We start from the raw sequence: 27,255 nt of genomic DNA on the forward strand, positions 1-27,255 counted from the left end.
AATTAAACTTATTCTAATATCTCCCTGTATACCACAGTAAGAGTAAAATCACTTTCAGAGTGCTTGGCTAATTTCCCTTGTGATGAAGTATTTACAACTTTAACTTTAACATCACATGCTCTTCAAACTTGAGAGAAAAAACATATAACTGACCATGTCTGAAAATGGGTTCCAGTAGGAATATTCCTATTCTGTCTAGAGTTTGTCCTTGTGATTTATTAATAGTCATTGCAAATCACAGGAAACTGTCTTCGAATTAATTTAAATGGGAGGCCAGTGTCAGATGGGGACAAATATCGTGCATACACAGGTCAACACTTATTTTTAAACTAGAGGCTCAGTGCATAGATTTGTGCATGGGTGGGGTCCCTCAGCCTGGCTTGCACCCTCTCACAATCCAGGACCCCTTGGAAGATGTCAGACTGCCAGGTTTGGGCCCGATCCCCACAGGCCAGGCTTCTGGCTAAGTGGTGCTCTCACGGTGGGAGCACACTAACCACCAGGAGGCAGCTCCTGTGTTGAGCATCTGCCCCCTGGTGGTCAGTGCATGTCGTAGCTACTGGTCATTCCAGTCATTCTGGTCGTTTGGTCTTAACAGTCGATTAGGCATATATATCCGAAACCATTGGCTCCTAACTGCTCACCTGCCTGCCTGCCTGATCGCCCCTAACCGCCTCTGCCTGCCGGCCTGGTCGCCCCTAACTGCCCTCCCCTGCCGGCCTGGTCGCACCTAGTTGCCCTCCCCTGACGGCCTGTTTGCTCCTAACTGCTCTCCCCTGCCGACCTGATTGCCCCTAACCACCTCTGCCTCTGCCCCTGCCACTGTGGCTTTGTCTGGAAGGATGTCCAGATGGTCTAATTAGCATATTGCCCTTTTATTAGTATAGATAGATTGCCAGTGCGTGTCATATGTACCGGCCGGTTGGATGGTCGGACAGACATACGGTTGGTCACTTAGCCTTTTATATATATAGATTCTCCCCCATTCCCCCCTTCACCCAGCCCCTACCCCACCCCAGGACTTCACCACTCTATTGTCTGTGTCCATGGTGACTACTGGTATATTATGTTCAATCTAACAGTGTCTTTATACTTGAAGATCTAGATTTCAGATCAACAAATGGAAATTTAAGAGAAAAATTATGCCATTAAAGAAGCCACTATTAAATTCAAAACTCACCACAGTGTTCAACCTCAGTAGGAAATCAAATCATTGTTTTCAAATGCGGTGTAAACACTTGGAATTGGTTTGTAAAAAGCACTTGTAAAAATAACAGCTCTATAATAGAGTTGAATGCTGAGAACGCTAAACACAATATGATTTAGCTCCACCAGAAAACATATTACATGATTACATTTTAAGAAAGTTATATAGCTTGCATAAAAATTGCATATTATGGTATCATATGCATTGTTGCTAGGCATATATGTACACTTTTCCATCAGTACCTTACTTAACTCAGAGATATTTGCATATTTATTATAATTAAGTCAAAATAGAAATTCAATTTGTTAAAGAACTATAATATTGCCAGTTCTTTTTAAAACTTACTGAAATTTTTAACAATTTAGAAAAATATGCAAGGTTTACAGATCAAAGAAAAAGGAGCTTTTCATCTCTGACATGACAGTGAGTGACTATGAGTCTGGGACCATCCGTTCCCATCTGCAGGTTAGGAGAATCAGCAGAAGGGTCGATTCCAAGTAGTGTTCTGCACGTAATTAGTAATTAGTTATGTTTACCATCATAAATCTGTATATATAAAAGGCAAGGTGACCAACCGTACGTCCGTCTGACCATCCATTTTGGGATGGTTTCTCTCTCTTAGGTTATGTATATTTGGTAGTGATCAGGGACATGAAACTTTGGGGATTATGAAAATGTTCATTTTCCATGACTATGATGATGGTCATATATGTATACATACACATAGTGACAGACATTCATGGATATATGTGTGTAAAAATTCATCCAATTATGCCCTTTAAATATGTGCAGTTTATCAATTCAACTTTAATAAGCATCAGTTAACCTTCAATAAATTTGCTTTTAAAAAAAACTCTTTGATATTGAGAGGAAACCAGCAACCTGATAAAGAAATATGAACATCACAAAAAAATATATAAATAGGTCTTGAACATATGAAGACATGATTAACTCTCCATATAAGAGAAATACAAACTAAACCTCACCTAACTATATAACAGTGACAACAATCCCACAGTTTGGCAACACACAATGGCAAAGAAGGGGAGGAGTGAGGAACTACTTTCCCACAATGCCAATAAGAATGAAGAAAATTATGGGGCGCGGCTACAGTGTTTTGGACAGGTTCTAGCCTCGGGCTAATGAGAGGGCACAGTCCTCTCGTGGCCATGTGCAAGTCCCAGCTGGAGGGCAGAGCCTTCCCAGCACAAATACAGCCAACAGCTATAGCTGTAAGCTTGAACCTGTGGTCCGAACACGTGGCCCCACGTGCCTTGTGATAGAGTTCAGGTGCATGTGGTTGAGTAGGGTTGAAACTCACAAGAATGCTGTAAACAACTTGATCACACACCTACTTTGCCTCGTGGCATCTGCTATAAAATAAAGACACGGCTTGTGGGCGCTGGTGCTGTGTCCTCATCAGGGAACAGCGTCCCACCGAGACCCAGCTTTCATTCTCTTGTCTGTCTTTTCTTAATCCTTTCATCAACCCCACTCAGGATCACCCTTGGCTGTGCTGGCACGGCACAAAAAATAATAAGCTCAGCCAGCGTGGCTCAGTGGATAGAGCGTCAGCCTGAGGACTGAAGGGTCCCAGGTTCAATTCTGGTCAAGGGCACATGCCTGGGTTGTGGGATCGATCTCCAATAGGGGGCGTGCAGGAGGCAGCCGATCAATGATTCTCTCTCGTCATTGATATCTCTCTCTCCCTTCCCCTTCCTTATGTTGTAGAGCAGTGATTTTTCAACTGGTATGCACTAAGAATTTTTAAAGCATTGTAGCACCTGACTATTTATTTAGTCAGGGACACGAATCTCTTTTCCCTTAGATTGTCAAATAAAAAAATGACAACAGCCAACACAATGATAGCTGTCCAGTGTAGATAAATCAGAATTATGCTATTTTTTGGTCAACTAGGCAAAATTTTAGTAATTAGTTATATGAGCCATGAGACGAAAAGGGTGAAAATCACTGTTGTAGAGACATATAAAGATTACCCACAAACCCCTCTTTTTGAAAGGAATTCGGTCTTAAGTGCAGAAGCAATTAGCTCTTATAAGGGAGCAATGTTCCATAAAATTAATTTTTAAAATAAATTTGATTTTTGACATCTCGAGCACCAGGTTAATCTTATATTCAGCAAGTCAGCTTCCGTGGTCATAGAAATCAAGTGATTCTACTTCAGAGTTTTGATTTTTTTTAAAAAATCAGCATAGCCCCAAAGGCCAAATGCCACATTTCAGCCAGTCTTGCTTTTTAAAGTGATTCCTTCCTACAAAATTGCTGTTGAATAGAAACTCGAGCAGGCACTTACCATTTATTCTTCCATTTAACTCAGAATCATTGATGAACTCATTCACTTGACTGGATTGCTGGGGAAATGGTGTGAAGCTTTCCTTAATCTGAAAATTAAATCAAATCTTTTCCATTTTGAGCTTGAAATTTAAAGCATCAATGATCATTAACAATCAAACCAATGAATCAGTGAGTTAAGGTTGTCTAGTAATCAGTGATTTTACACAAGATGACATATCCATTTTGGGATGGTTTCTCTCTCCTAGGAGCTTTCACGGTGCAAATCAAAACTCCTAACCAGATGGTGCCATCTCCATGGTAGGCAAAAATTAAGAATAATTTTTTTTTACCCTCTTCTGTTCCTCACTTATCTATTTTTTTCCCTTGGATGCAGAGAACTTCAAATAGTAATTGGATGATGGAATATAAAGAAGGTTCTTACATCCTCCCTGTGCTGCCTCTGGGTCAGCTCAGCCAATGGAATGTGGCGGACTTAGATCCTTTCCAGGGAGCTTAGGAAGAGTTCCATGGCTGTCGTTACTGCAGACTCTGATAGAGTTCTACTCATGTCACTTCCTTTGTAGGCTTTGAAACTGAAAGCTCTTAGAGTGATCAGGGAGAAGGAGGGCACAGGGTCCACACACTGTGCTCGGTCTCCCCTGTGATTACAGATCTCATGGACTCACTGTGAGACAGTCCAATTACTGTCAGTGTCATAAAGGGTTTGGCTGACCTTCTTCCCTGGGAGACAACATTCCCACAGGGAAGTCCACGGGCTGTGACACAAATGCTCCAAGCACAGCATGCCAGGATAATACCTCTCTCCTGACAGGCTCAACGGAATAGCTTCAGCCTCAGGTTCTCAGGGAGCCGCCGAGAACTTGGTGGAAATACATCTGGCTTCTTCAGCAATTTAATCCACACGGTTCTGCATCACAGCTTATACCACATGAATAAGATATACTACCATACAGTCATTTTTATTTTGAACTTTAGTTCCTGAACATGTCACTACTTATTGTAAAACATGTTTGTAGGAGCAGGTACTTATCTTCTGAGTTATGAGTAGAACAAAATCATTTCTCCAGCCATGAAACTTGCCTACATTTCAGAGCCTGCCATTAAATCTGTTTGATACCCATTAAAACTGTGACTGTGGTGAGGTTGCTGACTCCTTTTTTGTTTGGAGCGTCTTCTCCTCTTATTGGTGATGCAATTCCTAGGGAGCTATGCAGTTTACTTACTATGCAGTTTTGTTCGCCATTCACTAGTCACTAAGGTTCCTAGCTATGCAGTTTACTAGCTATGCATTTACTCATTAATTGATGGCTAGCTTTGTGCCAGGCATAGTACTAAGTGCTGGAAATGTGAGTTTGGATAAGAAACAGTCCTCATCCTCAAATAATGTACATGGCGGAAAACACGGGTTATTTCAGAGGCGCCTCAAGAACCCCACTAGTGTTGGGGAAATCTGGCCCATTCATTTCTCTGGTAACACCACCAGCAAATCGTTTGGAAATTTTTTTGTTGTCTCAGCCTTTGGACTCTAAAAATATAAAAACAAAATTCCAAACAGAAACGAAAGTGACAACGTGTTCTCATATTTTATTTAAAAGTGCTCAGGGTCAGTGTTGTTATAAGCTACATTGCTTTTGAAGATTATAAACCGCATTCACAGCAATTTGCACTATCTTCCTCTGACGTTTATTAAATAAAATCTGCCCATACTTAGGCTAAAATCTTAGCTCCTCCTGGCTTTAATTAGATAAGAATCCTTAATATTTGACACAAACATTTTAATTGAAGTATAATATAATTAAATAATGAGAATGGTTAGGCTAGAGTAGTCACACATAATGTTATTATTAACTATTTTTTTCCTTTTATATTATTGCGTCTTAAAATATTTAGTTATAATACTGTCCTCACATTTCAAAATCTTTTCAGATGTTTCTGAAACTGCTGGAAATGCAGTAAAGCTGCTGATGCGTCTTTTCTCATTTGACATGTCTTCTATTCCTTTATCATGCATGAAACCATAAATAACACACCTATTATTTATGTGAGAGGAAGTTGCAAGGTTGCTACTTTAAAAAGTTACATTACCGAGGATACTATTTTCTTAAATATTTCTTAAATATCCTTAAACTATAGTATTTTTAAAAAAATCTTACTGTGGCCCAGCAGATGTGGCTCAGTGGTTGAGGGTCGACCCATGTACCAGGATGTCACCAGTTTGATCCCAGTCAGGGCTCGTGGTCCGGTTAAGGGCTGGATCCCTAGTGGGGGGGCGTGCAGGAGGCAGCCAATTGATGTTTCTATCTCATTGATGTTTCTATCTCTCTCTCCCTTTCCCTTCCTATCTCTGAAATGAATAAAAACATATTTTAAAAAAATCTTATTGTGTTTGTATGAGGTTATAATTTGATAAGTGTTCTGTTTTTCTAAGTAGAATTAGGCCCTAACCGGTTTGGCTCAGTGGATAGAGCGTCGGCCTGCGGACTTAAAGGTCCCAGGTTCGATTCCGGTCAAGGGCATGTGCCTTGGTTGCAGGCACATCCTCAGTAGGGGGTGTGCAGGAGGCAGCTGACCAATGTTTCTCTCTCATCGATGTTTCTAACTCTCTATCCCTCTCCCCTCCTCTCTGTAAAAAATCAATAAAATATATATTTTTAAAAAGAAGTAGAATTAGGCAGAAATTTGGGAAATTAAAACATATGAGAGGGTTTCCAAGTACTCATTTTATTTTTGAATTTATTTTCCCCTCAAATTTCCATTTATCCTGGATGGCTGTAGGGCAGTACCTTCTGCTCTGCATACCTTTTAATCTCAGAGTTTAGAGAATTGGTTTCTTTTTTTCTTTCTTTTCTTTTACGAAACCCCACTCTTCACAAGGAAGCCAGAAGTGTGACAGGAAGGTGTGAGTTTTAATTTACACCCCAGTCTCGCAAATAATGACTTTTCACACCCTGCTCTCGCTGCTTAGCCTAGGGGAGGAGTGCTGTGGCCACTGCTGTCTGAGCAAATTAAACCCAGGGCTGCAATTCTCTGAGGCGTTCTTCTGTGTTTAACCCTTGTTTTCAATTCTGCAACTTGGCGTTTGTGAATACTTAGGAGAATGTGGATCATTACTTTGAACTAGACTTGTTTTCTAGGAAGTGATTTTGAAGGCTGCTATCGTTTCAGATTGTCAAATATAAAAGGTAAATGTTTTCCCTTCCACCACTCTCTGATGTGGAAATTCAAATACACAGAAATGAAAAATACAATATTAACTGAGAGAACTTCTAGCAATAAAATTTAAAGATAAGAGCTAATAGATACTTTTTCTTTCCTTTGATTTCTGTAAAAGTAGCTTTCTCCTGTCTTTATGCACAAGTAAATCTGTAGTATAGCATTTTGATTGAAAGGTGAAATTGAAAGTAATATTAAAACATTAAAATGTTTTGGTTTCTTTTCCAATTCTCCCCAGTGCATTAAATATAATTTGGATTGAATGATTAAAAAATAAAGGAGAATGAGCTGCCTATGGGAAGTAGGAAAAAATTATTGAAATTGGTAGACTTGTTTTAATTTTTCTAAGTAGTTAAGGAAGAATAGTGGCATGCAAACATACCTGAATAGTTAAGGATTAGTTTAAACTCTGCATGTACTTCTTTCACTTACAATTATTATATCAATTTTCCCACTGAGTCTGCCCTAAATTTTTTAAAAATGTTTTCTCAATTTATTAATTTTCCCTAGTTATCTTAAAATCATCATGGTGTTTAATAAAGTTTCTAGAGCTGAATGGAATACACTCTTAACTGGAAGAAGGGAAAGAAATACTCAGATTCTGCTGAGAAATTTGGCTCCTACTTCCTCCTCTTGCTAACACCTCAAAGCAGTCCAAAGCGGCTGTAACCTCTCTCTGCTAGCTGGGGAGCCATAAGGGGTTAACCAGTCTTGGTTTACTAAGTATCTCTGTCAGGCTTTTTTCTGATCCTTCCCTCCTTCCTCCCCAGCCCACCCCTTTTGTAAATGTCAACCACTTCCTGATGAGCCGAGTAGTGGTGAATTTCACACCTTCCTTTTCTTTGTGAAGAACCCTGGGTGTTAATGGTAGAGGACTGGGGGCCATAGTAGTCTGTGGCTGCCTGTTAGTACAGCTGAGGGATGCCTGTGGGGAAAAAGTAGGAGAAGGTGGAGCAATTTGAGCAAGGAGACTAGGAAAGAGGTTCAAATTGGTCTCATTTTTAAAAAGAATTTTTGTTTTATTAGCATCTTTTAGGTATGTATTCAGAAAACAATAACTTGAAAGAAGGTTAGAATTGAGTCTCCCAAAGAAGAAGCTGGGATTAGAGAGCCAGTTGGTGAAAAAATTAAAATAAAATAAAACAACCATCAGAAAGAAAAACTAAAGAATCCTTCTCTAACCTTTTATTCTGTAGGTGTGTTTATTTACAGGATACAGCAATGGACACTTGGTCCGTTGACCAGGTCTGCAGTTGGTTGGTGGAGAAAAACTTAGGAGAGCTAGTTCATAGGTTTCAAGGTGAGTTGCTTACACTTTTTAAAAAAATGTTAATTGAGCAGCCTAGATATTGGGTGTCCTTTGCTGTTGATAATTGCTTTTGTTGCCTAATGCCTGTGAGTGGGATGTAGACTTTGCTGCTGTGGGGAACTTTCATTTCCTGACTGACTGCATTTGACCTAGTATTCACATGAGACTGTAATATTTCAAAAAGAACTCAAATAAAATAAAGTCTTAAGAGTTCCATAACATACACACTTGATAGAATTTGGTACCACTTTTGTCCATAAATACTGCAGCAGGCATTTTGTGCAGTGCTGGATTTACAAGTATTGAAATGTTGTGTGGCAGGTGCTATTGGTAGTAATTTCCTGAGAAGGTTTTTTTTTTCCTTATAAAAATGATGCCTGTAAGAAAGAATCAAAAATGGGAAGGTGATAATGTGGAAGAAATATTATTTTATTGTGACTCCATGTTCCAGTACTTTCTTAGATATCAGTTTGGAATTGTGCAATATCAGTGTTCTATCTTTAAAAATACAGAACATTTTATAGCACCAGAGGACAAGTGTAGATGATCCTTGTAGCACCAGAAATATATATATATATATATATATATATATATATATATATATATATATATATATTTGCCCAGAATGTCGTGTTTTCCAGTGCTTTTCCAGGCAGGCATGTAGACTCTCTCTTTTTTCTTTTTCCCAGAGGAAGAAGTAAGTGGGGCCGCTCTTCTAGCACTTAATGATCGGATGGTTCAGCAACTGGTAAAAAAGATTGGACACCAGGCGGTTCTGATGGATTTAATTAAAAAATATAAGCAGGGGAGTCAAGGACTGGAATCCCCAGGAAGCCCGAGAGCACCAGTTCTGGTCATACAAGCAGCAGCAGCCCCAGAGTAAGTCTGCATGAATTCCTCATTTTCGATGCATGATATTTGGGGTTAAACCTCTGAAAATTGTGACCATTTTCCGCTAGCTTGTGTGTACAGTATTTCTAACTTATGCATAAAGAACACTTTTTGCACAGTTTTATGAATCAAGATAATACATTTTTTTTTAAATGCACCACTTTTTAAACACTGACTCCAATTGTTAGGGTTCCTATATAGAAAACCCTGTAACAACCAGTTGAAATGTACATACAAGGTGAGTAGAAAGGGATCACTGCCCTTCCGGTCTTAAAACCAGGGTTTGGGAAAGGCATTTCTGCTGCTCCTTTGCTCTGTTTATTGATGTATGTGTTTATTTGCCAAGGATTCCTTTTCGTGGCTAATTTGTATCCTCTTCTAGAGCCTTTACATATAACTTGCTAGAGGCCTTCACAATAATTGGCTGAACACTTTTGCTACAAGGATTTCTAGTTTCTCAAGAGTATTCTTGGAATGCTGAAGGCTATGATAACATCCCACGAAAATCATGTAGGAAACTTATGGTGGCTCTGAGGTTTAGGGATGTTTTCATTTGTTTGTTTGTCTTTTGCACTGACTTTTGCAAGGAAAAGGAATGATAACAGGAACTTTAAAATTAAAATGTTCATTGTACAAATCTATGCCCCGGATCATTTCAGACATCCTGATTTGGTTTTTCCATATTTTGAGACTTTTTGCAAGGTTTTTAACGTTAAATAATTGCTGCAGACCAATTACGCATTCATTTAAAAAATAGAATGGTGATGTTTGCTGAAATCCATCCTGTGTGTTTACTTCAGTTTTTTTTTCAGATTACAACTGTAATGACCAATATTTTTGTCTTGCTCTCTGATAAGCAATAGAAAGGTAGAGAGACCTCATTTAAGTAATTTGATTTCTAGAGTATTTGGACATTTGGGGGATGGGTAGGCATGAAGGGATGGTCCACATGTCTGGAGATTCTACATGTTTTGACATATCTATGCAAAGGCACATTCTTCATAGGTGACTTTTGATGAAGCCCCATTGCATGCTTTCACTCCTTCCAGCAATGGGAGGGTGAGAACCTCAAACAGAGCTCAAAGTAAATTCCCAACATTCTTGGATGAGTTGGACTTTGAGCTGGAAGTTCTCTTCTGTTGACTGGAATCTTGATATGGCCTTAAGCACAAGCTGGAAGTACACAGACAGCCTTGTTTCTTTCCACTGCAAATCCGTTTATAATGTTCTCTAATAAATGAGAACCGCTGGGCTGCCAGGAGATCTGGGCTTCATTCCTGGTTCTACCACTGAATTGGATTGATTGCTAAATGTTGACATTCCTGCAGCTTCTTCTGTGGGCTGTGAAAAGTCATGCAGTACCTAACTCCCTGTTATTCACACTGATGGTAGGAGTATCATAATTTTTGAGAAAAATCTCTTATCCTAGACTGAAATAGTCTTGTGTTAAATATTAAGCATTGCTAACCTGGTTAGGAAAGCCTTTTTCTAATGGAGCCAAGACTTGGAACACTGGTTATCCAGGGATTCATGAGGGGGGCTTTTACACTCTACCCAATAAGCTGGTGATTTACTTTAAGGATTGTGTTGCCTTGTATTCAGGTTAAATTATTCTGGTGCAAAACCACAGTTGCAGTTGGGCTTATTAGTTATATTTGGTTAAAATGTTTGTCAGCTTATTTGCTTATTGTCAAATATATTGTCACTTGACAAATATATTGTCACGTAGGAATCATAATAGAAAGAGGCACAAAAATATGCAAGTTAATTAAAACCTCTCTAGAAGTGCTTAATAAAGGTAGGAAACTTCGTGTAGCAGAAAGAACCCTGTAGCTAGGCATCAAAACACTTGATTTCAAATACCTGTTCTGAAATTAGCTACCCATATAGCCTTGGAGAGTTGCTTGGCTTTTCTTTCAACTGTAAAATGAAGCAGATAGAATAAATGATGCTTAAGACTCCTTCTAGAGAGTCTATAATGGCATTCAAGACCAGGAATTCAAGACCAGGGTTTCAACTTGAGTGCATATTTCCTTAATGGTTAATGGTTGCCTGGTATGTTATTTTTAAAAGGATTTGTAGGTCACATCTGGACTTTAGCATCCTACTCAGACTTAGGCAAATGTTAGGAATCTATAATAGGTAGGAATATTTGCAGCTGCTTTTTGGTTGTTGCTCTTGTTGAAGCTGGAAGAAAAATCACTGAACAGAAAGTTGGAAAATTGTGACCAACTCCTGGCACTTCTTCTTCTTCTCCTCCCCCTCCCCTCCCCTCCCCCTCCCCCCCTCCCCTCCCCTCCCCCTCCCCCTTCCCTCCCCTTCCCCTCCCCCTCCCCTCCCCCTCCCCTCCCCCCCTCCTCCCCCTCCTTCTCCTCCTCCTCCTCCTCCTCTTCCCCTCCTTCTCCTTCTCCATTTTTTTTTTTTTGCCAAATAAGGATATTAACCAATAAAGGTACATTTTATTATTACCATCATTTTAAAGGAACATATCATCTTGCCGCCATTATAAATATGACCAATTGGTGAAAATAGCATTGTGAACTGGCATCAGTCTGTCTCCTGGTATATATGAACTACTGAGTGAGATGATCCCAGAGGGTTCTTCCTTCCGTTAGTTATCTTAGTCATGACTAATGTGGATCTTGGAAGTAGACCCAGATTCTATGTTAACTATGAGCTACCACCTACCTTCACAGTTTCTATGATGTCAATGGTTGAGGCTCCTGTTGGCTAGTTCCTCACCCACCTCTTCTTTCTTGGTAACAGGGATAAACAGTCCTCCAGTCCAGCCAACCAAGGGGAGCAGATGCCAGCTTTCTATCCAGCTGAAAACCTTGATAATAGACTAATTGACCAAAGAGTACTGAAACAGAGGTGGGATTACCAACTTCTAAACATCTAAAGCCAAATGATATAATATTTGTTGTTGTTGTTGCTGTGTGTTTTTTTTTAATGAGACTTCACACAAGTGAAAATTTTGTTTTCCTGTAAGGGAATTTTTTTTATATCGAGTGATGAAGATATTTGGTAAAAGATGAAGGTTAAATTTTCTAATCTTTGTGTTGGAAAAGAGAAGTTTTGAAGATTATATTCATCTTTCAAGTACACACTGCTAAGGGGGAAAAAGGGATTAATCTGTTATAAACTGTCCAGGGTGATAGGCAGTAGCCACAAAATAATGTCCTATAGCTAGAATGTGCCATTTGAGGAGTCTTTGTTTTTGTTCTGAATTTTGTAGTAGTTGTTTTAACTTGACTATACCTGATGGAGGTGTTTTGGTAAACATTTCCTTATATAGTAATCACCCCTTAACCACAGCTTTGATTTCCATGTTTTCAGTTACCATCCAAAATATTAAATGGAACATTCCAGAAATAAACAATTCATAAGTTTAAATTGCAGTGTTCTGGGTAGTGTAATGAAATATTGCACTATCCCGCTTCATCCCTCCTAATTTACATAAGGGATGTAAATTATCCTTATGTCCAGTGTCCAACTGTCTATCTGTTCCTTAGTAACTTAGTAGCCATCTCAGTTTTTAGATTGACTGGCAATATTGTATTGCTTGTGTTCAGATAACCCTTATTTTATTGTTATAATTGTTCTATCTGATTATTAGTTATTGTTTTTGATCTCTTACTATACCTAATTTACAAATTAAACTTTATCATAGTTACAGAAAAAAACCCAGAGTCTATATATATATAGTTCCTTGGTACTACCCATGGTCTCAGGCATCCACTGGGGGCCTTGGAAGGGATCCTATGCAGATAAGGGGATACTACTGGACTTAGATGGTGTAATATTTCAACATACGGGCTACATTGGAACAAAGGACAACTATAGACCTAGAGAACCGGACCCAGGAATGTGGTTCTCAAGCACCCCTTTCACCACAAAGCCTCCAAAAGTAGCCAGTCCCTCCTGTAAGAGTTCAGGTGTGAGCAGAGACAGGAAAACAATCATTAGTCCAAGCGGTCCGTCCCTAGAGCCTCTGTGAATCGGTATTCTCATCTGCAAAGTGGGAAGAATAATGATACTTTCCTCATGGTTCTCTTGTGAGCATTAAAAATAGAGAATGCCTGCCCAGTGCTAGCTCCGTGGAAGCACATGGAGGGCACTCATCCCGAGTGCCCGTCTGCACAGCACTGCTCCAAGTAGCCTTTCCTCCTTCCTTTGGACTTCTTCCTTCTCCCTGCTTGCTGCCAGCGGGAGATGGGGTGCAGCCTTCTGTTCATGCAGGTCTGTTCTCTTTTCTAAGCCCTCGGCTGGCATTCCATCCTCATCGCGGGCCTGTGACACCGGCAGGGCAGGACACTCCTGTGGTTTCATAGGGTCAAAGGACCAGCCTCGTGCTTCATGGTGCTTCTCGGTCTTTACAGCACCTACTAGTACTGAGGGCAGGAGAAATGAGGACTGGCTCAGAAATGGAGAGAAAGTGGAGGGTTTCAAAACCAGAGCCGAATACTGCCATATCTTTCTAATCATAAATTCTCCCTTAATCCACTTGACCCCTTGCTGCCCATCTCTCTACCCATGAGCACTTCAGAGTTAACATGTCTACAAATGACCTCCTTTATTTGGGTGCGAGAACCACAAATCCACTGTAATTTAAGATGAGGAGAGTTTGTTGTAAGAAAAGCATTTCCTAGCACCAGGGGAAGCCAGCGGTAGAGCTGTCCCTCCTCTGATGGAGCCATGTGACAGCCATGCCTATCTGTCCTGCTTCTCTTGTCCACCTCATTCCCTTGCTTCTCTCTATGAGGATGGGTTTATCCTAGTCAGTGCTGCTCTGCCCTCCTCAGCCTGGCTGGCACATGACTGCCTTGCCCTGTTGCTGCCTTTCTTTACCTACTTTCTCATCCTTGAAGGTTCTGCTCAAAAATCTCTCTTCCAGGAGCCCCTTCATTGACGTTCCAGGCCAGGCAAGGACTCCGGTCCCCTATGCACAGAATCTTTGCTTTACTTGTAAAACTAGATGATGAAATTGATGACTTTAAAGTTTGTAGTCCCTCATTAGGCTGAAAGCACCTCAAAGACAAAGACCAGGCCTTTTTCGTAAACACAGATTTGGCACAGTCCCTGGCACACAGAGGCTACGCAGGAGTTTTTAAATTGAACGGAGGACATGTGAGCCAATGAAAACATGAATGTTTCATGGGGCAGGATAAATATTTTAGTCTCTATTTCTTTTTAGATCTTTTGATACAATTCATACTAAATATGCTAACTTTTTAACAGAGTTAAACTCCAGGAGTTTATAAGTCACTCACACATAATAGGCTAGGAAGTTGATGGCATTTGGCTACAGGGCTTTTAAAAAGCCAACTGCTCTATGGGGGCAGGAAGGAATGGTGGATCAAGAGCTGGCTTTGGGGTCTCACACCCCTGGGTTTGAATCCTGATTCCTCCAAAATGCCTTCCAGGTGGCCTATGCACAATATAGGATGGGAACTGGCATATGTAGTCCTTGAAGTCCAAATGAGATAACATATTAAAGTTCACCTGTTATCACATCATACAAGATGGCAGTCATTATGCTTGTGATATCTTTTTATATGTTCCCTAAAATGAATGTGCTTTCCATCCAGATACTTTGCAGACAAGAAGAAAAAGAAGGTTCTAGAGGCACAATGTTCACCTGACTTTGGCTCTTGAATAATCTCTAACAGAGGCATGTGTGTCCCCATGGATGAAATCCTAGGGTACTGAGACACAATGCAGTTTTTTTTCAGTGATAGGTGATATCATGCTTTTTACTGCATTGCTTAAGAGCCCTTCCTTCCTTCCTTCCTTCCTTCCTTCCTTCCTTCCTTCCTTCCTTCCTTCCCTCTTTCCTTCCTTCCTCCCTCCCTTCCTTCCTTCCTTCCTTCCTTCCTTCCTTCCTTCCTTCCTTCCTTCCTTCCTTCCTTCCTCCACTATATTTTTATTGATTTTAGAGAGGAAGGGAGAGGGAGAGATTCAAACATCAATGATGAGAAGAATCATCGATTGGCTGCCTCCTGAATGCACCCTACTGGGGACCGAGCCTGCAAGCCAGACATGTGCCCTGACCTGGAATTGAACCATGACCACCTGGTTCATAGGTCAGCGCTCAATCACTGAGCCATGCCGGCCGAGCTAAAGTGCCCTTTCTTGATGGAATAATTACAATGTCTCATACTCAGCATGTATTGGTGATCCATAGGGAAAAGATTTTTTTTGCAGTGATATTTTTGTTTTCCATCTACACCATTTAAAACTTTTCTTCGCCTTTAGTACCAAATAAACCATGAAATCAGATAAATAGGTAGATATTTCCTAAATGTTACTTTAAAATACACTTCACTGGAACTTTAAATGTGTGCAGGTGTTTTGCTTCTGCCTTTGGGCATAATTATAAAATTAGTCATGGTTTCATGCATATTTAAAAATTGTTTTAATGACGATATTTTTGTGTGGGGGCGGTGGGGGTCTCGTTACTGCTACAGAATGTAGGAGAATGACCTCACCCATATGCCTATACTCAGTAAGGCAAATGTCAGTGGGTCAACACGTGATGGATTGTATATAGGCACTATCCCACACACAGCTCAGAAGAGGGCACTGCAGTCACGTGAGCATCTTATCCAGCACAAAATACAGAGAGGATTCGATGAAATGCACCAGCCCAGTTACAGTTCCATCAGTACCCATTCCAGTTAGATGTGGGATTCCTCTTTTTACTTCCTACACTTTTATGCCCTCCAGAGGTCCAGCGCTGGGAGGGAGGGGAAGAGGCTGTGGTGGTGAGGAACCAGTCTGATTCACCTTGGCAATGCCTGGCACAGAGCAGGTGATCAACAAACTTTTACCACATGAAAGAACAGAAATAAGAAGTATTTCTGTGGTCTCATCTTAATTGAATTACATATATTCCCTTCGACTTTGACTAGATGATGTTTGAGTGAGGAATATTGGCTTCCAATACTTTGTTCAGTGGAGGATGTCTTTGGACCCAGGCAAGCAGGACTTGTAAGAGTCCGGGAAATTGGGCTGGCATTACTGATAAGTAACTCTCTGACTCCTGTCCATTTCTATAAATATCATATGAAGTCTTTAGAGAGATCCAAAGTGAGCTTGATTTCTAATCTATTTTTCCCATTTTTGTTCAGTCTAAAAGTTACTGAATACACACCATGAACTAGGTATTATTTAGACAGTGGCAGGCAGGGGATGCAATTTAGTCCTTGCCTGGGGAACTCAGAGTCTTGTAGATAAGACAGGTGTGTACTAGTAAGCTAGTAATGGCAATATTAAGCAAATATGCAGAAATAGAAACTCGCGGGCACAGAAATAGCATAGGAGAGAGAGGAATAGGGCTTTCAGGAAAGTGAGTGTGGAGAAGGTCTCTGGGGAGAAGCGTCACAAAAACTGAGGGAGGATTTTGAAAGGTGATTAGAAATTCATTGAGGGAAAAAGGGGCAGGAGAGAATGCCATTCACAGCAAACGAACAGCAAATGCAAATGTACAAACACATGAAAAAGCACAGGGGATCCTACTTGGAGTAAGTGCTTTTGGGAAGTGAGAGATCTCAGCAGAGAAAGCAGAGGCTGGAATGGTGGGAGATGCCGTTAGAGAGCTGAGGAGGCTCTACGCTCTGCCAGCGAGCAGGGCAACACCGACTGTAGCCTTAGATTCACCTGGGGACCTAAACAAACAGCATCAGTGCTGATAAGAATGGAAATAGGGATTGTGGAAGAGTAATTGCGATATAGTCAGCTGCAGTAAATATTGACTGAATGAATGAAATGAGAGAGTAACATACTGGGAAGTAGTTTGGGTTGAAGCACAGGTTGACCCTGGAAATGACCCATTGCTGTATTGAATCTGGTGTTAAATTGTTGGTGTGCTTATTGTAGCCAGGACATGTTTTCACCACTGGTATACTGACTGCCAACGAGGAAACAAAGGAGGGAGCGTATCATAAAAAGAGAGGAAAGTGCTTTCTCCTCTGTTATCTATTCCCCATGTTTCATTGTATCTCATGCATTCTTAGGAAATATGACCTAACGTTCTAAAGCAGCGTTTCCCAACCTGTGGGTCGCGACCATCGGAAAATACATATAGCATATCAGCTATTTATATTACGATTTATAACAGTAGCAAAATTACCGTTATGAAGTAGCAACGAAAATAATTTTATGGTTGGGGGTCACCACAACATGAGGAACTGTATTAAAGGGTCGCGGCATTAGGAAGGTTAAGAACCACTGTAAGGAACCTGACCTTTCAACTCTCATCTCACCTCGTCAATTTTCCTAGGACTAGTAAGGACTCCATGGCAGTGCCAGAAAATTAACCTACTCAGGCTAATTTGGGAACTCTTTCTGTTTTTTGACTTCTACTTTGCCTTTATTCCTTTACTTTCATTCCAATCAATCTTATGAGTGAAGTGGGTTGAAAGCTACTTAGTGCCTGTGGGTACCTGTTACTTGGAAATTTTACTGTGGAGTCTTCTTTTACACACTTAATGATCAGTCACTAACTTTAAAGTTTTAAAGTGGTTTTGATACTTAATCTTATAAATAGCCTTATTGAGGTGTAACTTATATAACATAAAATTCACGCATTGAAAGTGTGCAGCTCAGTTAATTTTAGCAGATTTATCTGGTTGTGCATCCCTGGTCACAATCCCATTTTGGAACATTTCCATTACCCTAAAACAGGGGTCCTCAAACTTTTTAAACAGGGGGCCAGTTCACTGTCCCTCAGACCATTGGAGGGCCCGACTATAGTTTAAAAAAAAAACTATGAACAAATTCCTACGCACAGTGCACATATCTTATTTTGAAGTAAAAAAACAAAACGGGAACAAATACAATATTTGTATTTGCATGTGGCCCGCGGGCCGTAGTTTGAGGACCCCTGCCCTAAAAAATTCCCTTGTTTCCTTTTGCAGCCTATCTTCTCTCCCAACCCCCAGCCCCAAGCAACTGCTGATCTGCCTTCTGTAGGTATAGTTTTCTATAATGTTTGGTAGAAACTTTCATCTGAATGAAATAAGAGTATCTGATACTTTTAAAATATATATATTTTCATTGATTTCAGAGAGGAAGGAAGGAGGAGAGAGAGAGAGAAACATCAGTGATGAGAGAGAGTCAATGATTGGCTGCTTCCTGCATGCCCCCCATGGGAGACTGAGCCTACAACCCGGGCATGTGCCCTGACCGGGAATTGAACCGTGACCACCTGGTTCATAGGTTGATACTCAACCACTGAGCCACACCGGCTGGGTTCTCATACTTGTTTTTTACTTAGAAATTAAGTTTACCTTTAAAGTAGCCAAGACCAACTAAATTAAGTTGATCTTATATTTCACTGTAAACAGCAGCAGCATAAATTAATTAGAGGAATTGTCTTAGCTGCTAAGACTTATTTATGCCTTACTGCTGAATTGCAACTTACTCTCTTTGTTTATTCAATTTTGAGCTATGTGCTACATATTATTTCTTCAAGATAGATGGAATAATATTCTTCCCAACTTCAGGCTTTATTCAAAGTCTATATTATTATGACTCCCCCGCTCCCGAACTTACGAGTGTGCAAAGGGAAGGAAAACGGAGATACCTAATGAGCCTTCAAACATTTGTGGGTAGCTGAATGGATGGAAGACGGATTGATGACTTCCATATATTTAGGTCTCAGGAAAGTGCTTTATATCAGAAGTTCTCAGGATGTAGAAAATGGATAATTTAGGTATATTTGAAATGAGATTTCACTCTTGTGTTTCTATTTAACAGAAGAAATGTGAAACATGTTCTAGCAAGGAATAAAGCCTTGCAGTGGGCGAAGTCCTATGTTTTACCGGAGTTTCCCTATGACGTCAGATGCCTGTTAGCAGAGCAGAAGTGTCCCGACCACAGCATGAGGATAAGGATCATTGAGTTTCTCCAGGCCGACATGACCAAGTATCTGAAAGGCTCACTGTGAGTAATTACAGGGCAGGCTGGTAGCTCTGGGGGAGGATCTACTGTCAAGTAAACTAGCATTTATTAGGAACCAACCCTTTTCAGGTTTTGGATGACATATCAGTCATAAATCCAACATTGCCCAATATTTGAATGTCTCTGTTGTCATATGGAAAGATTTGAAGAAAAGGGAGTGTAATTTAGACTCAGTGTAAAGGAAGGGATTGGGCAGCTTGGAATGAGACATGTCCTGTTGCACTGAACAGGTACCCCAGCACCCAGCAGTATAACGATGTGGTCAACGCCCTCCTGCAGGCCCACCCTTTCCTGGACGAGGACGGCTGTGGCTTTGTAAGTGACCATTTTATTAATCTCTGCCCTTTAAAAATAATCGCCTTGCCCTAGCTGGTTTGGCTCAGTGGGTTGAGTATGGGCCTGCAGACTGAAGAATCCTAGTTCGAGTCCCGTCAAGAGCACATGTCCGAGTTGCAGGCTCCATCCCCTGCAGGGGGCCTGCAGGGGGCAGCTGATGAATGATTGTCTCTCATCACTGATGCTTCTATCTCTCTCTCCCTCTCCCTTCCTCTCTGAAATCAATAAAAAAATAAAATAAAATAATTGCCTTGCATTGTTTAGTAATTTTGTCTCATCCCCCTTTAATCAGTTGTGCGCTCTCTCCCTCCCTCTTTTTTAGGTACTTTCTCTCTCTCTCTCTCTCTCTCTCTCTCTCTCTCTCTCTCTCTCTCTTTCTCTTCCTTTATCTCTTTAAAAATAGACTTTATTTTTTAGTTCACAGCAAAATCGAGAGGATGGTGTAATTATTTCCCTCCATGTACCCCTTGCCCCGACACATGCATATCCTCCCCCATTTTCAATATTCCTCATTAGAGTGGTACATTTGTTATTAAGTGTATGATTGTCTAACTACTATGTTGTGCACCTGAAACTAATACAAAGTAATATTGAATGTAAACTGTAATTGAAAAAATAATTTTTAAAATAAGTGGAGTACTTTATGAAGACAGAAGAATAAGGTGAAAATTATACAATTTTAGGAATTAAAGAATCTAAAATCAATAGCGACTATATTTACTCAATAGCTATATGTCATTGGAAAAATATTTTTAGTTTAGGGACTACAAATTTTATAGCAATAGCATAAGATTGTTGTGTAGGTAAATGGAAGGATAGAGTTAATGTTTCTATTACTGTGATGTGAAAAGATTTGACGCCCAAAGGTGTTAGATAAATACAAACTTTTATTTTGTATGTGGTATTATTTAAATCTCCTTGGAGAGCAACGGTTCTGTTTTGTTATTTTACACAGTTTTTATGGAAACGAGCCCTGAAAGATCGCTTTAAATATGTGAGAAGACCCATAGAAGATGATGAACAAGTGATGAGAAATAAGTGTAAATTTGGACATCGAAGAGGCCAGAGAAAGAAATCTCTTGCATATATCAGATTTGATGAAATGAAAATAGCCCAAATAAAAGTAAGACTGAATCTTGAAATGTTTTGACAACTCATTGATCGGTTGATTGATTTGGGGATAATAAGCAGTAACATTTGAAATCATTAAAACAAAATCAGATGTCCTTTTGGTGTGGTCAGAAAGCAACAAAATCTGTGTTTTGCATAGCAAATAATGTGATAACAATAGTTCCAAAAAAGTTTTTCCGAACCCAGTTTGAGCAGAGTTTGTTATTGAACATCTCATGTTTATTCTTTTCCAACCTTCAAAAAAACTAGAAAATCACTAACATTCTGGATCCTTGAATATCTTCCTGGCATCTTAAAATGCATCTTGTGTTCTTGCTGTTCTTATTGCTACAGAAAGATTTTAATACTTGTGTTGTAGGGTTAGGTACCTGTAGTTTCAAGGTGTCAGTAGAAAACTCTATAACTTTGTCCAGAAGGGATCCCACACCACCCAGGTGACTGTGAGGATTGTCAGGCTGAGGACCCAGCAAGGGCCTGGAGATCCTTCCCTCAGCAGCAGGTCTGCTATATGTAATGTCCACGTGGGTCCTAGTTATCTAAAAGCCAATATTCTTTAACTATCTCACAGCACCCAGATATCCTCAGAAACAAAAATGTCCCCTGCTAATAAAGTAGATTGAACTCCTTAGGGAAGATGTCCAAACTGCCAACTATGGAAGCTAAATCTCATGCTCGCTCAATTCTATTTCCATCCCAATCCAACCCGAGTAGGTAAATCCTAACATTTCACCACAAACACATTTATGTTAGTAAATTTACTTATTCTATGTATTCTATTTTCTTCTTCTGCTGGTATATTTACTTGCTATTAGTAGAGCCACATATTGGGTTGTAAATATTTCTCTCTTTTCTGCATCCAGCCCGGCTAGAGAGCGGTCCGGTTCCTGAGTAGGGGCTTCTGGGGATTGAGAAAATGAAAGAAAGAGACAGACACAGAGATGGAAGGAAAACGCTGGGGCCAGGTGGGACCACTGTCCTCTGATGGAGAGACAGGGACCCAGAGCTGATACAGCGTGTTTATTTTATACAACAAAATACTAGGAAGTTTTACTACAGCCCAAGACAAAGGAGATTATGTGCATTCTTGTGGCTTCTTTGTAACCATCACTTCTGGGTGGGCCCGGATAATCGTGTTTGTTCCTGGTGCTTGGCTGGATTTAGATAATGAAACCCACCCCCTGGCACCTGAGCTGAAGGTCAGGCTGACAACACACCTGCCTCTGGCAAGGTGTTTCCAGGATGTGGCTCTGCCAACGCCACTGGATTCAGTGACAATAATTAAAGAAGTGGAGCATTTTAGACTCCTTACCATCATTTTCATCTTTTACAGGCAACATCTGTTCCCATTCTGGTCAGGTAGATAGTTTGTCAAGATACTAATTCAAGTGTGGTTTCACCTGTGTGTCCTCTCAACTAATTTTCCCAGAAGGATTTTTTTCCTTTTCTTTTTTTCCTAAAGCTGATTGTCTTCGATATTTATTTAAAATATATTTTATTGATTTCAGAGAGTAAGGGAGAGGGAGAGAGAGAGAGAGAAACATCAATGATGAGAGAGAATCATTGATTAACTGCCTCCTGCACGTCCCCTACTGGGGATTGAGCCTGCAACCCAGGCATGTGCCCTTAGCCAGAATCAAACCTGGGACCCTTCAGTCCATAGGCCGATGCTCTATCCATTGAGCCAAACCAGCTAGGGCTGTCTTTGATTTTTTTTTTTAATTTTATTTATTTATTTTTTTATTGCTTAAAGTATTACAAAGGGTATTACATATGTGTCCATTTTATCCCCCCGCCCTAGACAGTCCCCCAGCCTCCCCTATCCCCCAGTGTCTTATGTCCATTGGTTATACTTATATGCATGCATACAAGTCCTTTAGTTGATCTCTTACCCCCCTACCTCCTGCCCCCCAACCCTCCCCGGCCTTCCCGCTGCAGTTTGACAGTCTGTTTGAGGCAGCTCTGCCTCTGTATCTATTATTGTTCAAAAGTTTATAATGTTATCTATTATCCATGAATGAGTGAGATCATGTGGTATGTTTCCTTCATTGACTGGCTTATTTCACTTAGCATAATGCTCTCCAGTTCCATCCATGACGTTGCAAATGGTAAGAGTTCCTTCCTTTTTAGAGCAGCATAGTATTCCATCGTGTAGATGTACCACAGTTTTCTAATCCATTCATCTACTGATGGACACTTAGGCTGTTTCCAGATCTTAGCTATGGTGAATTGTGCTGCTATGAACATAGGGGTGCATATATCTTTTCTGATTGGTGTTTCTGGTTTCTTGGGATATATTCCTAGAAGTGGGATCACAGGGTCAAATGGGAGTTCCATTTTCAGTTTTTTAAGGAAACTCCATACTGTCTTCCATAGTGGCTGCACCAGTCTGCATTCCCACCAGCAGTGCACAAGTGTTCCTTTTTCTCCACATCCTCTCCAGCACTTGTCGTTTGTTGATTTGTTGATGATAGCCAGTCTGACAGGTGTGAGATGGTACCCCATTATTGTTTTGATTTGCATCTCTCGGATGATTAGTGACTTTGAGCATGTTTTCATATGTCTCTTGGCTTTCTGAATATCCTCTTTTGAAAGGTGTCTATTTAGGTCCTTTGCCCATTTTTTGATTGGATTGTGTATCTTCCTTTTGTTAAGTTGTATGAGTTCCCTATAGATTTTGGAGATTAGGCCCTTATCTGTTATGACATTGGCAAATATGTTTTCCCACACAGTGGGTTTTCTCGTTGTTTTGTTGATGGTTTCTTTTGCTGTGCAGAAGCTTTTTATTTTGATGTAGTCCCATTTGTTCATTTTCTCTTTAGTTTCAAGTGCCCTAGGAGCTGTATCAGTGAAGAAATTGCTTCGGCATATGTCTGAGATTTTGTTGCCTTTGTGTCTTTGATTTTTAATGAGAATATGTCTTTCTTAGCCATCCTAGCCCACTCCAGCCAGTGTACCCAAATGTACAGTGAATATAACTAACATTGTAATAATTTAGCAACACGAAGTACCCACTGTAATTATTTTGAATTTGGATTATATGACATGGTCCTGCAACTATAAAAAGACATTTAAAAAGAAAAAAATGCAAACAATAACAAACATTAATTTAAAACCTTTTGATCTCTTAATATTTTATCTTCTAAAATTGAATGAGTAGAAATAAGCATTCCTGTTAAGTGTGAACCTTCTGGATAATCTAGACTTCCATGTAAAAGGGTATGTAGGAAATGAAGTTACTCATAGCTCTGTCAAGAGAACAGATAATTCCACAGTAATTAGCTACCTGATTTGTTCACAGATTGTCCATTTGCTAACCATGTTCAATGCCAAGTGTAATTACACATGATGATATGCATCTTTTGAGTGCATTATTATAATATGATTTATATTATATAAAATATAAAATGAGTGCAATGCAGCCTATAATTCAAATTTCATGAAGGATAAAATTGAAATGTTAAATATGCAACATGTTGATATTTTGAAAATATTTTTCAGGAAGAAGCTATTTGTTTAGATTCTGAAGTAGATGAACATATTAGCTGGTTCCAGCAAGAATATGTGAAAACAGTCAAGGACTGGAGGGAAATCGATAAGAGGATGAGCCAGACTTTGCAAATAAGAAGGAAGTTGATTGGCAGCAGAACACCTCTGAAGGACATCCTTAAAATGTTTCCTTTCCTGAAGTGCCCTTATCAGGTACCTCTATTCGATTATAATACCCTCTGATTCTAGTGTCCAAATTGATTTGTCTCTTTCCTCTTGAAGTGGAAACAGGACTAGGCAGCAAGTGTGAATCTCAATAGGGTGTGTGAGGCCCCCTTGGCTACAGCTAGGACCATTTGGTGAGAATTTCTGGGGCCTATTTCTAATGACCTGCACTGGCTGCCTTCAGATTTAGTTCCCTGTGAACAGGAAGTAGGGAGGGGGGCAGTGATGGTGGAAGTCTCTGAGGGGAAGCGCTTAGCCAGTGGCTTTAAGAACAGGGGATTCTGTAAAGATAAACTGGTTTTGCTTTCACCTTGTACTCAAATATCTTGTCACAGTTTATTTCTAGCTGATCTTATAGTCTCTAAAGTTCTCCTCTTTCTCTAGGATCCCTTACAACACTAAGTTTTGGTATTTTTCAAGGTTTGCCTCTTAAAATCTAAGTTTTCTTCTTTTAGCCTCTTGTTGGACACTGCCAAAACGTAACAATGTAGTTTTTACCTAAAGAAACCTAAGATCCTAGAATCTTAATCTTAGTTAGGTAAACTCAATAGCTAAAATATGCATATATACCCATTTAATTGGGTCTGCATCCAAAGTTTTAATTCTACGGGTCAAAGTTTGCCATGTCCATTACTTACCTTTTCCTGCTCACTTCAGACTTTCATTCTTTCCTCCTTCTCTGTCCTAAATCTTTACTTCTTTACTAAAGCTACTGAAATTTCTGGTATATACTTTAAACTACATTCAAAGTTTAAAATAATCCTAAAGAGTTATTTACTTCCCTGTCATTAGCTTTTCTAGTGATCTGATATCATTTTCTTCTTTCAGATGTTCAAAGAATTTCAACTTCTTACAAGAACAGATATTTATAAGAAAACAAGGCACGTTTTGGAATCCTATTCAGACAATATACTGACTTCTTTTTCAGTGGTGGACAATCCAATCAACATTGCGCTGCAAGAAAAAATGAAACAGCACACAGATGAGGACATGTTGAAATGTTAGTAAGCCTGGGAGTGGGGCTCTCTGGCCTTAGTCATCTGTATAATTCAGGATGGTTGGAAAAGTTCTGTTTTCATAATGAGTAAAATTTAGTGAAACAACATATGGGAGAGAAAAAAAAATCTCAAATAGGAGGTGTTGGGGTATAAATACAAAAAGGACACTTGATCCTATAAAGTATATTTAGGGAACCAGTAATCTGTTAATTTCATAACCTAGATCACAACGTAGAGCTTGATAAAAGGACAGAGATCTGGGAGACAGAACACGAGATCTTGAATGTTTATTAGATGGGCATGTTGGTTAAAAATGGTTGTGAAACACCAATCTAAGAAGGCTCGTTTGTTCTCTGTAGACGTAACGATTTTTTAAAAAATCCAGGTGCTTTATACTGGCTTTGCTACAACAGTTAGGAAAAGCTCATTTTACTTGGACTGTAAGCACGTTTGCTTTGACAGATATGAAGATGACAGCCACATGTTTACTCCTCCCAGATGTGTTTGGGGATGATCCCAGCCTTTTTGTCATCGTGAATGAGAAGGTATGCACTATATCAGTGATCGCTGGTTTGACATCTCACAGCTTCTTATTTGAAAGCAGGATGGTGGTCTATTTGGAAGTATGTTGTGTCACTTTTACAAATATGCTAATTTGCAACAAGCTCATTTTTTATAATAAATCCAGACACCTTGTATTATTTAGCTATTTTACACTTCCTTTTTTTTTTTTTCAGGTGCAAGTGTCCACTCCCGTGTTAGAAGTTAAAAACCCTTTCAACATTGATGTCTGTGAATTTTCTCTGTATTTAGAAAAAGAAAGACTCACAAAAGTGGACGACTGTGTTACGGGCCTGGCTGCTCTAGTAGCTGCCTTTCATGTGTTTGGGATCCAGTGTCCGAGTCGACTGTCCCAAACGCTCCACTTCCTGGAGACACAGATTTTTGATATGCACAGTCCCTACGTTCCTTCTATGAAAGAAAAGGAAAAGGAAGGAGGGTTTCAACACCCAGTCACGTAATAGAATGCTAAATATTGTACAGTGGGGCCTGGACTTACAAGCGTCCAGGCTAACGAGTTTTTCGAGATATGAGCCGTCTCTCGGCCGATTTTTTGCTTTGAGTTGCGAGCTAAAATTCGGGTTACGAGCCAGCTTCAGATACCCCACTGCTAGTTGGCGCAGTGAACGCCACAACATCAGCCCTGCATCACGTGTCTCACTCATTCAATTTAAGATTTGACATACGAGTAATTTGAGTTACGAGCTCCGTCACAGAACGAATTAAACTCGTAAGTCAAGGCCCCATTGAATTATAATTGATCTCTGGGACGGCCGAGACTTTACAAAAAATTGTTTGAATTAGAGTTGTGGTAGATAATTAGGAAATCATTTTGTCTCAAATATGTAAATGAATTTCAATGCATTTTTTAAGTCCTTACCAGAGGACACATTGTTATTGATTTTTAGAGAGAGGGAGGGAGAGAGAGAGGTATCAATATGAGAGAGAAACATCAATTGGTTGCCTCTGACTGGGGATCGAACCTGCAACCTTTTGCTATACAGGATGACACTCCAACCAACTGAGCCACTCGGCCAGGGCTCAATGCTTTCTGTCTTTAATCCTAAATACTTAAATTTTCTGAAATTCTGTAATAAAATAATACTTAAAGAGCTGTTTATTTATTTTTTTAAAAAATGTATTTTATTGATTTTAGAGAGGAAAGGAGAGGAAGAAAGAGATAGAAACATCAATGGTAAGAGAGAATCATTGATTGGCTGCCTCCTGCATGCCTGCCTACTGGGGATCAAGCCCGCAACCCAGGCGTGTGCCCTTGGCCGGAATCGAACCTGGGATCCTTCAGTCTGCAGGCCGACGCTCTATCCATTGAGTCAAACCAGCTAGCACCTGTTTATTTATTTTGATTTGATTTGAGAAATACCATGGTCCCAGTTACACTTTCATGGGTGCATTCGTTTTTAAAAGGCACTGCACTTCATATTTGCTAAGTCTTTGGGTTAGGGTATGACCTTGCTCTTAACTCGATGTGCCCACCTTTGAAAGTCTAATGCCCAGGAGCTGCACATTTGGGGGCTGTGGGCTGCCTCCTTGGTCTGACCATTGCTTGGAGATGTTTCTCCTGATGTTCATTAAAATGCTAAGCCAATGAGATAAGA

The 27,255-nt window shown here is 40.0% G+C and overlaps 1 protein-coding gene across 2 annotated transcripts; it reads left to right on the top strand.

The window, feature by feature from the left end:
• Positions 1–7,942: 7,942 nt before the first annotated feature.
• SAMD3 (sterile alpha motif domain containing 3) lies at positions 7,943–26,100 on the top strand (the record flags this gene model as incomplete). 2 transcript variants are annotated; one of them, XM_081094951.1, is made up of 10 exons in its annotated part: positions 7,943–8,036; positions 8,735–8,924; positions 11,703–11,810; positions 18,699–18,884; positions 19,133–19,217; positions 20,194–20,361; positions 23,868–24,068; positions 24,909–25,080; positions 25,541–25,623; positions 25,816–26,100. In XM_081094951.1, 10 exons carry the CDS (start codon positions 7,958–7,960, stop codon positions 26,098–26,100), a joined length of 1,557 nt encoding a protein of 518 aa, XP_080951077.1. The 2 variants fall into 2 exon arrangements, with proteins under 2 accessions (XP_080951077.1, XP_080951076.1); XM_081094950.1 differs by lacking the exons at positions 18,699–18,884; positions 25,541–25,623; positions 25,816–26,100 and having other exon boundaries at positions 7,958–8,036; positions 24,909–25,085.
• Between the last annotated feature and the right edge of the window lie 1,155 nt (positions 26,101–27,255).

Source organism: Myotis nattereri, assembly GCF_964212035.1.
Source record: "Myotis nattereri genome assembly, chromosome: 6".
NCBI classification, from domain to species: Eukaryota; Metazoa; Chordata; class Mammalia; order Chiroptera; family Vespertilionidae; genus Myotis; species Myotis nattereri.